This window comes from Trachypithecus francoisi, unplaced genomic scaffold (genome assembly GCF_009764315.1).
Source record: "Trachypithecus francoisi isolate TF-2019V2 unplaced genomic scaffold, Tfra_2.0 Lachesis_group0, whole genome shotgun sequence".
Classification (NCBI taxonomy): Eukaryota; Metazoa; Chordata; class Mammalia; order Primates; family Cercopithecidae; genus Trachypithecus; species Trachypithecus francoisi.
The window spans coordinates 30,292,678-30,307,204 of record NW_022681453.1 but is presented as its reverse complement, the minus strand read 5'-3'; the positions used below and the strand labels follow the sequence as shown (position 1 = coordinate 30,307,204).

Sequence of the window (14,527 nt, the reverse complement as noted above, 5' to 3'; positions counted from 1 at the left end):
ATTTTTTTTTGAGATGGCGTCTACCTCTGTCAGTTCTGAAGAGCAGGGAAGTGAGAAGCCTTCTCAAGAGAATGTTCAAAACCTAATGCAATATGGAAACATCTGCATGCCAAAAAGGATGTGACACTGGTCTCCTTTTTCTCTGGATGCTTCTCTCTGGATGTCTTTTCCCACATGTCTTCCTCTTTTCTGTTACCTAGGTGTACACCATTCTTTCTACATTCTAAGTTCTCTGTAATTTGGCATTCAAGTCTGCCCTGGCTAAGAATATACGGGCAGAAACAGCAATAAGATACCATTTGGAGTCTATCAAATTGGTAAGGACTTTTTTTTTTTTTTTTTTTTTTTTTTTTGAGACAGAGTCTCACTCTGTTGCCCAGGCTGGAGTGTAATGGCATGATCACTGCTCACTGCAGCCTCAGCCTCCCGGGTTCAAGTGATTCTCCTGCCTCAGTGTTCTGAGTAGCTGGGATTATAGGCATAAGCCACCATGCCTGGCTAATTTTTGTATTTTTAGTAGAGACAGGGTTTCACCATGTTAGCCAGGCTGGTCTCGAACTCCTGACCTCAAGAGATTCACCCACCTTGGCCTCCCAGTGCCGGGATTACACAGGTGTGAGTCAGTGTGCCCAGACTGGGCCTGGGGGAGAGATCTTAAGTACTGGGTAGATGCTTTTATTACACTAAAACCCAGAATAAAAAAGATACTGCCTTTTCTGAATTATTTCTATCTTTTTGATCATATCAAAGAAAATAAAATCATAGTTGGGTGCTAATATAACCCATATAGTTCCCTGATACTCATTTATTTCCCAATTTTACTCGAGTAAGTATAACGCTAAAATTTAATAACATGAGCAAGGTTGATTTATTTTTGTAGATTATGGATATATTTCTAGCAGTAAGTCTCTACCAGTCAATCAGAACTGGTTTTTCCAACAATGGTGTTGATAAAGAGTTTTCTTTTAAAATCAATTCATTTAATCAAAATGAAGTAAGTAAATTAGAAGAAAATAGCACTATAAAAATAATAAATATGGCCGGGCGCGGTGGCTCACTCCTGTAATCCCAGCACTTTGGGAGGCCAAGGCAGGCGGATCACGAGGTAAGGAGACCGAGACCATCCTGGCTAACATGGTGAAACCCCGTCTCTACTAAAAATACAAAAAATTAGCCGGGTGTGGTGGTGGGTGCCTGTAGTCCCAGCTACTCGGGAGGCTGAGGCAGGAGAAGGGTGTGAACCTGGGAGGTGGAGCTTGCAGTGAGCTGAGATTGCATCACTGCACTCCAGCCTGGGCAACAGAGTGAGACTCTGTCTCAAAATAATAATAATAATAATAATAATAAATACAAATAAAATTTAATCTAAAAATTAAAACAACAGCAGGAAAAGCTGAATCTGGATAAGGCACAAACTGGAAGGTGCCAAGCTAACAGCTAAAGACAGGAGAAGAATGAATGGTGTTATAGACCGAATGTTTATCTCCCTGGAAACTCACAAATTGAAACCCCAATCCCCCATGTAATGGTATGATGAGTCAGGGCCTTTGGGAGGTGATTAGGCCATGAGGGTGGAACCCTCATGAATGGGATTAGTGCACTTAAAAAAGAGATCCCCAGGCCAGGCACAGTGGCTCACACTTGTAATCCCAGTGCTTTGGGAGGCCGGGGGTGGCGGATCACCTGAGGTCAGGAGTTTGAGACCAGCCTGGCCAACATAGTGAAACTCCGTCTCTACTAAAAGTACAAAAAGTTAGCCGAGTGTGGTGGCAGGCACCTGTAATCCCAGCTACTCAACAGGCTGAGGCAGGAAAATTGCTTGAACCCAGGAGGCAGAGGCTGTGGTGACCGAGATCATGCCACTACACTCCAGCCTAGGTGACAGAATGAGACTCTCAAAAAAAAAAAAAAAAGGGGCCCCCAGTCAGCTGCCTTTCCTTCTACCATGGAATGTGAGAAGTTATCATCTACGAACGAAGCAGGCCCTCACCAGACACTGAATCTGCTGGTGCCTTAATCTTGGACCTCCATCCTCCAGAACGCTGAGAAATTTCTATTGTTTAGGCCACCCAGTTTATGTTATTTTGTTATAGCAGCCTGAACTAACTAAGACAGTTGGGCTAAGACAGAAAGACAGGAAAGGTCTATGTGGCAAACGAAGTTTCTAGAACTATCCTGATTGTGATTAATGTAGATTGTGATGAAATAAAAGCAGAATGATGGAGAGAACAGAAGAAGCTGGAAGCTTCAAATTCAAAGTTTCTTAACCTAGAGTCCAAAAGTCCACAGCTGTGGTTACGTATGGGCTCTGGAGATCTATATCTTCCTGATACAAGAAGTAAATTTCTGAGCATGGTGCACACATGGAGCTTAGGAGCTGGCCTGTGTAGCCAGTAAGTCCAAACTTGAATCCTAGTTCTGCCACTGTCCACTTACGAGAAAGTTAATGCACTTCTTGGTGGCTTCGTTCCTATTCTGTAAAACTGGAATAAGATAGCAGCTACTTCACAGGTAAGTTAAGAGGTTCACGAGGGCTGATATACGAAGAACGCTCACAGCAGCAATTCATACACATCACAGAATAGCATTGGTGTTATGCAACCTTAAGGAAGGTTATTATCCTAGGGAAGGATCCACAGCTTTCACCAGATTCTCCTTATGTCTGGGGCTCCCCATGATGTAAAGACCTCCAGGCTATGCAAAAGGGCCAGGACAAAGTACAGGTCAGTTCACATCTTAAATAAGGAATTAGTTTTCTCCTGAACTGGAAGGGTTGACTAAGTGCCTGGCATTCATAAGCATTCTTTGCAGGACATCTCCCAAATGTTTATAAATTAAATTCAACATGTGTGTATAACACAGGCTAAAGCAAATGTTCACACTAAAATCTGAGTAAACAGCAGCAGGTGGCAAAAAGTAAAGAAAAATGGATGAGAGGAAAACTAGCAGTTTACTATCATATCCTCCTACCCTGATGCACCGTTGCCAAGACTATAAGGTAGAAAAAAAAGCCTACCATTATGGACCCTAATGATGGGATCCCCAGACCACTTTCCACAATACCTGTGACATCAGAGGGATGCCCTGGGGCTCCCAGTAAAAGGGAAATGCTCTTCTCTGAAGGTCAGAATGCACTGGCTGTAGTTACAGCCTTCCACTAATTTCCCTGTAGACACTGACATTTATGTTTTTCAAATACTCAACAAATATTTACTAAGTAATCACTAGCGGAAAAAGTTGGGTAAATCAGACACAACTCTTGCCCTTCTGGAACTTATGGCTAATGGGAAAGACAGGTCTCAAGAACTAAACAGACAATAGAAGCAAACCTGCAAGTGGGACAAGGGGTAGCACCTGAGCATCCAAGCCTCGATGAGAGAAGGGGAGGGTGTCATGGTCTGAGCTGAGAGTGAAAGGAACTACCCCAGGGAAGTGCCAACAAGATGGGAGAACATCAAGAAAGAATCAATGGCCCCATGGTAGTGGTAATGAGTAAAAGAAAGCCAAGGTGACAGGTACCCAGAGAGCAGGATGGGACACGAGGACAGAGCACGAGGCAGGGACAGTGAGCAGTCTGTTTGTTCCAAGAGAAATGGGAAGTCCTTGATATGACTGGGAGAGAGAACAACAAAGAAAAAGGGAGAGACAGGCAAGATCAGATTAAGGAACTAAGTAGATTACTCTGGCTACTCTGTGGAGAAGGCCTGGGAGGAAAGCAATGCTGGTCAGTAGAAATAAGTGAGGAGCTGATAGCAGTAATCCAGTAAAGAGTCCCTGGACATGCTGAGTCAGAGCAACCTCAGATATCCAAGAGATGATAAACCACAGGAATATCCTGGGTCTCAGTTAACTCACTGCTAAACTAGGTGAGATGAACAAAGTGGATTAGTTAACACTTTAACCATATAAGACATGAAAGATGGAGGAGTCTAGCAGAGAACGCTGCACCCTAAAAAAGAAACAGTTCTTCAAAAAATGGCCTGTAACATTCAGGGTAATTGGTTAATCAGGCCTCTGTCTACACAAAAACTAGTTCCTACCACCTGAACTTGGGGACTGAGGCTGTGGGCATAACAAAGAAAATGGAGCTTAGCAGACAAGAAATACAGCTTGCAGAGTACCTAGCCAAAGACTGACCCAGTGAAATAGCTCCAAGCTCAGTTCCAGGATTCAGGTAAAGCTGGATAGTATTAGAATGAAAGAACCCAAGAACGTGGGCCTTTGAAACAGGAAAATTTATAAAGCAGAGCAAAAGCACACCTAGCATTCCCCAAATAAATAATGGATTTTAAAAATTAAACTTTCATTTTCTTTTTTTGGGCAACCTTAGGCTAATCGGAGATGCCCCGGGGTACTACAAAGACACTGTTTATATTAGGCACGCCCAATATAAACAATGCCAAGGGCCCAGATGTTTCCAAACATCTGTCTACTTGGCTGATGTTCTGCTCTTAATCAGAAGCTTGGCAGCCTCTTTGGAAGTGAAATGACCTATTTATTAGTGACACAAACAAAACTCAGAATAAAAAAGCAACTGTTGATCAAGGAATGATGACTCCACAATGGTCTACCATCATCGGCCCATATTTACACCTATTAAGGATCATTACATTGAGGAGGCTATGGAAGTGTTATAATAAAAATAAAAGTAATGATTGGTACCAGGTGAGTTTGAGACCCTCCTAAAAATACATTTGGGGAATCATTCATGTATTTCACTTATCCAGGCCCTCCTCATCCAATATTATTAGGGATAAGAGAGGTTTTATTGAAATAAGAACACATTTAGGTTATTACTGTCAATATCAAAATCTACTCCATAGATACAATAAATGAAAACATTTTTTAAACTTCAGTTCTCTTCTATGGCCAGCTCTAAGGAAGGAAGACAGGAAGGAGAGAAGGGGGACAACGCTAGGAGCAGGCAGTGAAAACAGGCACAATAAGGCAGAGCGACAGAGACATGCCCCAGGGCAGGCAAATGCAAGAAGACACAGGAGGAAATGTGGGAGAGAATGAAACCACAAAAAAGGTAAAAGCTCATGGAGAGATCCATAGAGAAAGACATGTGAGTCCAACAGAATACAAAGAATAGGCAGAGGTTGCAGTGAGCCAAGATTGCGCCACTGCCCCCCAGTCTAGCAATACAGTGAGTGAGACTCCAAAAAAGAAAGAAAAGAAGGAAAGAAAGAAAAAAACAGAAAGCCCAAACTATCAGAAATATATGAAGACACACACATACACACACCCATACCCACAACCCCCTCACACACACAAAAACACACTTTTCCTAGAAACTTGCTAACCAATCTCTTGATGACTAAAGGCATCCGTGTTACACTTGAGCAACCATGCCACTGTGGGATCACATCTTGCATGGGGGCTAGGCACAAAAGTCCATCAGTTTTGGAGGGAAATCAGACATCATGAAGACTGCTATTGAAAACCTTGTAATGAGCCGGGTGTGGTGGCTCATGCCTGTAATCCCAGCACTTTGGGAGGCTGAGATGGGGCAGATTGCTTGCGGCTGGGAGTTCAGGACCAGCCTGGCCAACATGGAGAAACCCCGTTTCTACTAAAAATATAAAAATTAGCTTGGCGTGGTGGCATGCACCTGTAACTCCAGCTACTTGGGAGGCTGGGACATAAGAATCGCCTGAACCTGGGAGACAGAGGTTGCAGTGAACCAAGATGGTGACACTGCACTCCAGCCTGGGCCACATAGCAAGACTCTGTCTCAAAAAAAAAAAAAAGAAAAGAAAAGAAAAGACCCTGTAAGGTGCCCATCTAAAGTGGTAGCCTGGTGCTGACTCTCAGTAAGGCTCACACATCCTTGTCTCCACTGACCTTGGAAGAGATAAGTGGCTCTTCAGGGCTGTAGAGAGGCAGCAGTTAGCTTGAGTGGGGTTCTACAATGAACAATAGGGCAAAGAGTATCTTTCAACTCCAGACACTTGCTTGACCTTGGGGAGGGGTGGCTACCCCTGGCCTGTGTCTGAGCAGAGCCACATCCTCCTCCAACACTTAGCTTGGATCACAAGCGCAGTTAGGGAAATAGCATGTGGAAATGACCAAGGTTGTTAAGATTTTATTTTTCTCTTTTACCAGCTAGCAATTAGTTTGTTCATTACTTAGCTTGCCTCTGTGTGCTCTTAAGTTGCTACTCTACTGAAAACTTCTAAGAGCCAGGTAAAGTAAACTCAATGGAACAGTGTCCTAAAATACTTGCCTTAGTTTTATGGGCACAGTAACATACTAGAAAATCACTCTTGACTTTCCCATCTATAGTTTCCCTCCCAATGATTCTTGTGTGAACTGAATAACCATATTTTGAATCCATCTGTGTCAGGCACTATGGCATATGCAGACAAATAGGAAAGAATGTCGGCAAAGAAAAAATATAATAAACCAATATAATGAGAGAAGATGAAAATAGCATGTCTTGTGGTAAACACATTTACTATTTGTCCTCAGTGTGGGATGTAACAAAAAGTAGTTAAAAAAAAAAAAAAAACTCCTCCCAATCGTTAAAATTCATAGAAGACCATGTCTTATTAACATACATCAGAAGCAACATCTAAGTATTAAATTCTGATCTTTTTGCTGGAAGCTAATGCTAGGAACAGCAAGATTGTCTTGAAATGTTCTTGATGAATGCATTATCTTTTCATTCTACAAAAATGAAAGAAAGGGAAATAACTTTAGATGAAATCAAATGGGAACTGGCACAATAGATAGTTACGGCTCCTCAGGAAGAAACAGAGAGATGCTATCTGTCTTGTGAAGATATTTTAGACAACTTTCGAGAAGTGGGTAAGGTACAACCAAGTTGCTCTATTGATTATGCTGGATAGGATATATAGCACTCTCAGGGGGTTAAGACAGATCTGAACATTTAAGCTGTTTTATGGGAGAGTTACTGTCTGTATGTAATAGGCCACTTTAAATATTAACTTTCTATATTCATATTTTAATATACAAAAGACAGAGTCTATTTTACAGATAAGTGACCTGTAAATTTCCATCAGAAAAAAATAAATACTCCCTCTTGAATTTATTTCCTGGAATATAAAGTTCCAGAAAATACTCTAAAATAATTTTAGAGAAGAAAAATATGTGTTGCTTAAAAATTAATGATTTACGAAAGTTCATCTAGGTATGCAAGATAGATATAAAATGGATGGCACAAAGGCAGGCCATGTGGCTCATGATACACGAATTTTTTTAAATTTAAACTTTTAATTTTTCTCAGAATAGCAGATTCACACGCAGTTGTAAGAAATAATGCACATCCCATGACCCCTTTAACCCATTTCTCTTAATTGTACCATCTTTCAAAACTAGTACAGTGGGCTGGGCATGGAGGCTCATGCCTGTAATCCCAGAACTTTGGGAGGCTGAGGTGGGTGGATCACCTGCTGAGGTCGGGAGTTCAAGACCAGCCTGACCAACATGGAGAAACCCTGTCTCTATTAAAAATACAAAAAACTAGCCGGGCACGGTGGCACATGCCTGTAATCCCAGCTACTTGGGAGGCTGAAGCAGGAGAATTGCTTGAACCCAGGAAGCGGAGGTTGTGGTGAGCCGAGATCACTCCACTGTACTCCAGCCTGGGCAACAAGATCGAAACTCTGTCTCAAAAATATTTATATATATATATATATATATATATATTTTTTTTTTTTTTTTTTTGAGACGGAGTCTCGCTCTGTCGCCCAGGCTGGAGTGCAGTGGCCGGATCTCAGCTCACTGCAAGCTCCGCCTCCCGGGTTTACGCCATTCTCTCGCCTCAGCCTCCCGAGTAGCTGGGACTACAGGCGCCCGCCATCTCGCCCGGCTAATTTTGTATTTTTTTAGTAGAGACGGGGTTTCACCGTGTTAGCCAGGATGGTCTTGATCTCCTTACCTCGTGATCCGACCGTCTCAGCCTCCCAAAGTGTGGTTGTCACTTTTTAAAAACCCTTCCTACAGCAGATTCATCTTAGAGTATTTATGATATATTGGCCTATCTAATATTATGTCGTGAATTTTATAGTAATTAGTTGTATGAGAGTAATAAAGATTTATTTCTGCTTCTCAGAACACTGTGCTTCTGAAATTTCTGAGACCGACGGGTTCGTATTTGGATAGCTTTGCTCTAAAATCAAGTGCATGCACTCAAGAGATATGCAACAGGTTGTGGATCACTCTAGGAAGCTAGGAGAGTGACAAAGATTGATAATCAGCTTCTGGAAGACCAAGGTCATGAATCAACTTGAATTGAGGGAACCCTACATACGTCTAAACCCTGTCATTGGTGATACCAAGCTGAAAGCTGTCACTGAAACGTGTTATCTTTGCTGAAGGCTGTCAAGCGTTGCAAGTCAAGTAGAAAACCGTATCAGAGAGCGCAGTGATTGTCTCTGACAGCCTTCCAGAATGTGGTGCTGAGGTGGTACTCAGTTCCAATCTCTGATTGCACCCAGGGTGGCAAAGCTCTCGTCCACTACATTTAAATGTTCTGAAGAGAAATAATCTCATTGCAGTTATCCTAAGAACACCGTATTTAAAACATAAAGTAGGGCAACTGATAAATTCTGAATTGCAACAATAAGCACACAATCTGTGCTGGGGTGGTAGAGAGGTGAGGATGAAAAGGTACGTACAGGCCAGGTGCAGTGGCTCATGCCTGTAATCCCAGCACTTTGGGAGGTCAAGGTGGGGAGATCACCTGAGGTCAGGAGTTGGAGACCAGTCAGGCCAACATGGCAAAACTCCATCTCTACTAAAAACACAAAAACTAGCCACGGGTGGTGGCACATGCCTGTAATCCCAGCTACTTGGGAGGCTGAGGCAGGAGAATCACTTGAACCTAGGAGGCGGAGGTTGCAGTGAACCAAGATCATGCCACTGAACTCCAGCCTGGGCAACAGAGCGAGACTCTATCTCAAAAAAAAAAAAAAAAAAAAAAAAGAAAGAAAGAAAAAAAAAAAAAAAACGTAAAAATAGGTACAAATAACATTATTGGATCACCAGTTTTTTTTCTGGTGATCCCTAAAGCTGCCCATTTAGCCAGTTAGGTTATTTAAAAAAAAGAAAGAAAAAAAAAAAAAAGGCAACTTTGTGACCTACAACATGAATAGGACCAAAGGGCTAGGAGTGAAGTCATTTTAGCCCAGCATGAGGGCTCTGGCAGCCAAGGTTCCTGAAAGGGATTACTAACAGTGGTGCGCAGTGACATCCTTGGTTACAAAGGGTTCACTTTAAAAAGAGAAAGAGAGAAAAAAACTTGCTTTAATGGGCCAAAGTTATAAGTAGTTAAGTAATAAGAGTGAAAAATATCTTTAGGCATCAACAGAACCCCAGGTAGCACTAAGCAGAGATGTAGTATAATATCCCAGAGCTTATTTTCAGATCATACAGCAAAGCACAGCAAGGCATTCTTGGGTACTTAAAAGGACAATCTATAAACTGATATTTGCACAACAGTAATTGAGAGGGAGGCAGCTCTTCGCATTAGCAATGGTAAAAAGACGATGCTGCATATTCACAAATCCCAAAATGACAAGTGAAAGAATCAAATTGCTGGTCTGATACACAAAGGGATGAGACAGTTCATCTGTACTAGGAAGTAATAAAAAATATTAATAAACCAAATCTCAAGAAAGATAAGAATTCTGATTTCATTTCCATATTTGGCACAATGTTACCTGACAGAACTTTCTGCAATGATAGAATGTCCTCTGTCTGAGCTGCCCAATAGGGTAGTTACTAGCCGTATGTGGCTGACAAGCACTGGAAATGTACCTAGTACAACTGAGGGACTGAATTTTAATATTATTCAATTTTTAATTAAAACTTAAATGGAAATAGCCATATGTGGCTAGTGGCTACCAGACTGGGTAGCTTTCTGAAAGTCCTTCTATATACCTTACATCTGTTAACTCATTTAATCACTACAACCTTAGGTCTAGATGTATAATATTTTATTATCTACAGTTTATATTTTTCAAAAAAATGAAGTCACAGGGTGATTAGCCACAAAGTGATGTATCCAGTCACACAGCTTGTTCTGAAACTAAGGACTGATTTAGGCTCCCTATAGCAATGTACACTATTTAAGGAGCAAGTCATGGTTAAGGTAAACACCAAAGACATCCAGAAATAGTTCCTGTTGCTCTGTGGACAAATAAAGAAGACATCGTCTACCTGTTTTCCCTGTGTTTTTCATCCAGGTTTTGTTAGAAGACTCATTGTCGAAGCCATCAAGCTGCAGTTCCTGGTATTCTTCCCCAACACGCGCATGCTGGTCTAAAATGTCAACAGGAGACTGGTGACGGCCCCCACAGCTGACACTAGATGTGACCCAGTGCTCAGGACCATAGGCACCTGTTGAAAGAAGACAACACTTCAATCCTCACGGTTCAAGGGTCAGGGATAAAATGAATAAATCTTAGGAAGCTGAGCACTGCATCTCTCAACATGCCCCCAATCCAAAGAGGTAAATGTACTGAAAACTATGAATCGAAGCCATTTGCCTGATGTGGCAAGAAGATTTCAGAAAAGATGTTACCTGAGTTAGTTTTGCTTCTTGATTTACAATCAAACATTTGCTAACTTTACCTTTAACCAGATTAAGAGAGTTGTGTAGAAGGGCTGTCAGGGTTGTTCATATTTCTGAAAATTTTTAAATATTTCCTAAAATAAGCAGAGCATTTATTCACAAAAAAAAGCACCTTGATTAAGTTAGCATGTTTTGCTATTGTGAGCAACATCCTAAATACAACTGTCTTCTTAGCCCATGAAAGTTTGTAAACATGAAAGAGGAAAAAAAATAAAAGCAACAGAAAACTAGATGAGAGGCATTACAAATGATGGGGGCAATAAAGGCAGGTTTTTCCTTTGGCTAATTGTGAAAGATTTTTCAGTTTGGCCTTCATTTGTACACTTGAGTGTTAAGGTGCTCATCTCTCCTTTTCGATCCTTCTCTCTCACAGAAAAATGCAGTCATAAAGTTACTTTCAGATTGGACTCTGCACTCATATAAATAAAGACTTTGGGGGGACATATGCCACAGAAATAAAGGAAGAAAGCACAACAATAAAGCATAATTCTAATAGGTACCAATCAGGCATAAATACAGAAAACACACTGCATTTGCCTCCTTGCCTTATTTGGACATGAAATTTTATGGGAGCAGTTTCTATTACATTGACTACGTACGTGCTCTTAGACTTTTCCGCATCCTACTTTTAACCTTGTTGACACAACATAGCGGGCGTAGCCTGCTGAAACAACTTTTGCTGGAAAGATTAAGATTGAATCCTTTGTGGATAATCAGGTAAGAATAAACTTTACCATTTTTAGCAGGTAAAACACAGGCTTCCCAATAAGAAAGCTTAGTGTGTATATACACACTTAGTGTATATACATTCATATACAGAAATACTAGTTGATGGGTGGGAATTTTTATGCCTCCTGTATACCTAGCCTTGTACAATGGAAGACACAAAGAAATCTTATTTAGTTTATTAGTAGGTAAGTCCAACTTGTTAGTTTAGTAGTGTAGGTAAATCTCCCTACCACTAAATAAGAGCCCACATGAGTGACCATCCTGCATCATTTGCCATAGCTTTCCCCATTCCCCGAAAACTGATAACAGCTCACAGTAGACATAAACAAGGGTACAAGAAAAATGGGACAATCACAGAAAGTATTTTCCGTCATGGAAAGAGCATGCAAGAGCAATGGATATAGTTCCTTAAAAATGATGCATATTTTTGCTATCTGGAAAATACCTCAGCCTCACTCTAATGCTTAAGTCATTCTCCCTAATCCTCATCCCAAAGAGTAAGATAAAAACAGACTATCCGAATGAACATGTTCGCTGATTGGCAAAGGTCTAGCAAACTTGGGGCACTCTTAAGTCATTTGTAAGTGTCATGCTACTATCTGGAAAAAGTTAACATCACCATTCTCTTCACTGCATGATTCCAACTAAATTGTCATAGGCTTTTCACTCATGTCTTTTTTTTACCTCTTTGTCAAATTCCCTATGTCTGTGATGAATCACAAAGGGATAGTATGTATTTGCCATATATTTAGCCAACTTTTATTTTGGCCAAACTTTATTTTCATCTTGCATCTATATATTTGAAGAAAAAAAAAGAAGGGAAGGAGACATAAGGAATGGCTCCAATCATCCTGTCTACAGCTTAAATTTTCTTCCAGATGCCAAAAGAATTCACTGAAAAACCAAATAAAGTGATCGTTGATTTATCAGATGGCTGACCAAAATAGGAATTTTACTTAGCCACAACTGAGCTTATAAATCCAAATTATGGAAACTAATGTTTTAATATCATAATATCATATGTATATGTATGCATGCCTTCTAAAAACTTACAATAAAATTACACTCAACAGGGAAAAATGATACAGGACACAGTAAAATAAATCCAAATACCTATGACTCAAATAATTGATGCAAGCCATCATTTATAAAAACAGATATCTGATAATTATCCTTCTACTACTAACAATTTAAAAAATACTCTGCAATGTCAGAAAAGTACTTGCCATTCATATTATTTCTCATAACCTTCCAGACATGGGTTAAATATAATTTATCACTCTATAAAAATATAATCAGGGTTCATACCAGTGGGATTCATTTATTCACTGGTAACAATCTGAAGATTTAAGCTGACTATATGCTTGCTTTCACACTTCCACCCAATATACGTTCAAGTGCAATTTTAATTGAAACTGATCTTCCACTTCAGATTTCAAATTAATTCTTCTTTGGAGTACTTCATGCTTCAGACACTCTTGCCTTGCAAAAACCCCTATGTCATTAGTGGAGGAAATAGAACACTTTTTCTAGGCTTGCAGGTATTGATTATCTATTCTCACATCGAAGCACCATTGCCATTGCACACTGTATAAATCTCTTTGGTGTTAAGACTCTTTACAAAAGACTAAGAATTATACCATTAATCATTTGCAGTTCCACAAGACTCATAGTATTGAATGCTTTGTTTTTCACAAATTTGAATAAATGTTTTTATGTTAAAAAAATACTAAATAAAGACTATGGTTAACTTAAAGCTAGTTGGGAAGAGATGAACACTTGAGAAGAAGCCTTCCTCTCTCAGACATAGTATTACCCATCTATAATAAGAATAAGAGTCACTTGTACTTTAGTTTCCTCTTACTGACTCTTTTTTAGAAGTAACAAGACATCTGCATTTTGGCAGCAAGACCCTTCTGAATGGCTCACCAACTCCAACACGTCAATCTAGTACACAAGTCTGTGTTCTTAAAAGGGGAGAGGTAAGGGCAGGGGTAAAAACCACAGGGCAGTTTGAGTTGCCAAAAGTAACTTCCTGTTCACCTGCTGAAAGTCTTAAAGAAATGAGATTTTGATTGAGACGTACTGCCAACCTCTAAGTTCCAAGGCAATGTAATAGTGTTTCTCATTCAACATGAGATGATAACTATATTCTTTTTAATGAATCCAATAAATACACCTGAAACCCCTGGCTAAAAGTTTGATCTCAGGGTAAACGTCCCTTTGTGAGGGACACACGGGGGTTCTTGGTTTCCTTTGGACCCCATTATCACTACTGTATAATTTACCATTTATACCTAAATGTCTGTCTTCCCTACTAGTGGTAAACTCTGAGAACTGGTTCCTTCTATATCTTGTACAACTTCATTCCAATGCCTATCACAGGGGCTCACATATAGTCAGCCCTTAAAATGTATTTTTAGGTACAAATAAATGAATTCAAAGAAGAGAGAACTGAAAGAAGAGATTAAAGAGTGGCAGAGTTCCACTTTCTAATGACACTACTATATGTTTTCTCCACATTATTTTAGTTTTAGTTTACACATCTATCTACTGACTTCTTGCTAAGTATTCCTCACTCCCTTGGTCTCCAGAGCCAGGATGTCAACTTCAGGAGTAAATACTCCTTTTTATTCTTCAATAATATATTAAATTAGTTTGAACTGTTACAAGGTAAAATAAGCTGCAAATATGCAATGTCTATGAAAGAATCCATGTGCACATTTAACAAGCCCAGCAAAGGTGACTATGGCTTTTTAAAGAAAGGGTGCACTTTCGAAAGCAAGAGTGTACCACTCTTGCTTTTGACGCCTTCTGTGAAGCATCATCATTTTTAAAACCGCTCTTATTTTTTCTATGTTTTACCAGACCTCTGTAATCAAAGAAGGTCAATCAAACAGGAAATTGAGTCTTAATGATCAATCCATCACTGTATCAATTTAAATATAGAATCAACACTTGCTCAGTCCTAGACACAGTGCTGAGAAACGCGAACTAAGGAGCAGGGCTGCCCCAGTTCCCTTGGACAATTTAAGCTGCCTGTGGCTCACAGCCCCTCCTCTGTACAATGAAGTGCCCAGACACCAAAGGGTGGCTGAAAGGATTACATTAGATAATCCATGTGTTTAGAGCATTATCAAACACTAAAAGTTCAGTAAGTGCTGCCTGCAATAATTACTGCCTTTATTACTGGCT

The 14,527-nt window shown here is 40.2% G+C and overlaps 1 protein-coding gene and 1 long non-coding RNA gene across 4 annotated transcripts in view; one reads left to right on the top strand and one right to left on the bottom strand.

Moving 5' to 3' along the window:
• PTPRG (protein tyrosine phosphatase receptor type G) overlaps positions 1-14,527 on the bottom strand; it is a 750,651-nt gene that overhangs the window by 299,543 nt on the left and 436,581 nt on the right. For 2 of the 3 annotated variants that reach the window (XM_033210299.1, XM_033210300.1), the window contains exon 3: positions 10,189-10,368. In XM_033210299.1, the coding sequence (XP_033066190.1) occupies positions 10,189-10,368 (180 nt within the window). Of the gene's footprint in view, positions 1-1,990; positions 2,084-10,188; positions 10,369-14,527 lie in introns of those variants that run through there. The other variant, XM_033210301.1, reaches the window with a different exon arrangement.
• LOC117083077 lies at positions 488-12,223 on the top strand. Its single transcript, XR_004436929.1, has 3 exons — positions 488-625; positions 1,626-1,630; positions 12,211-12,223. It is a non-coding gene; the product is annotated as an uncharacterized LOC117083077 (long non-coding RNA).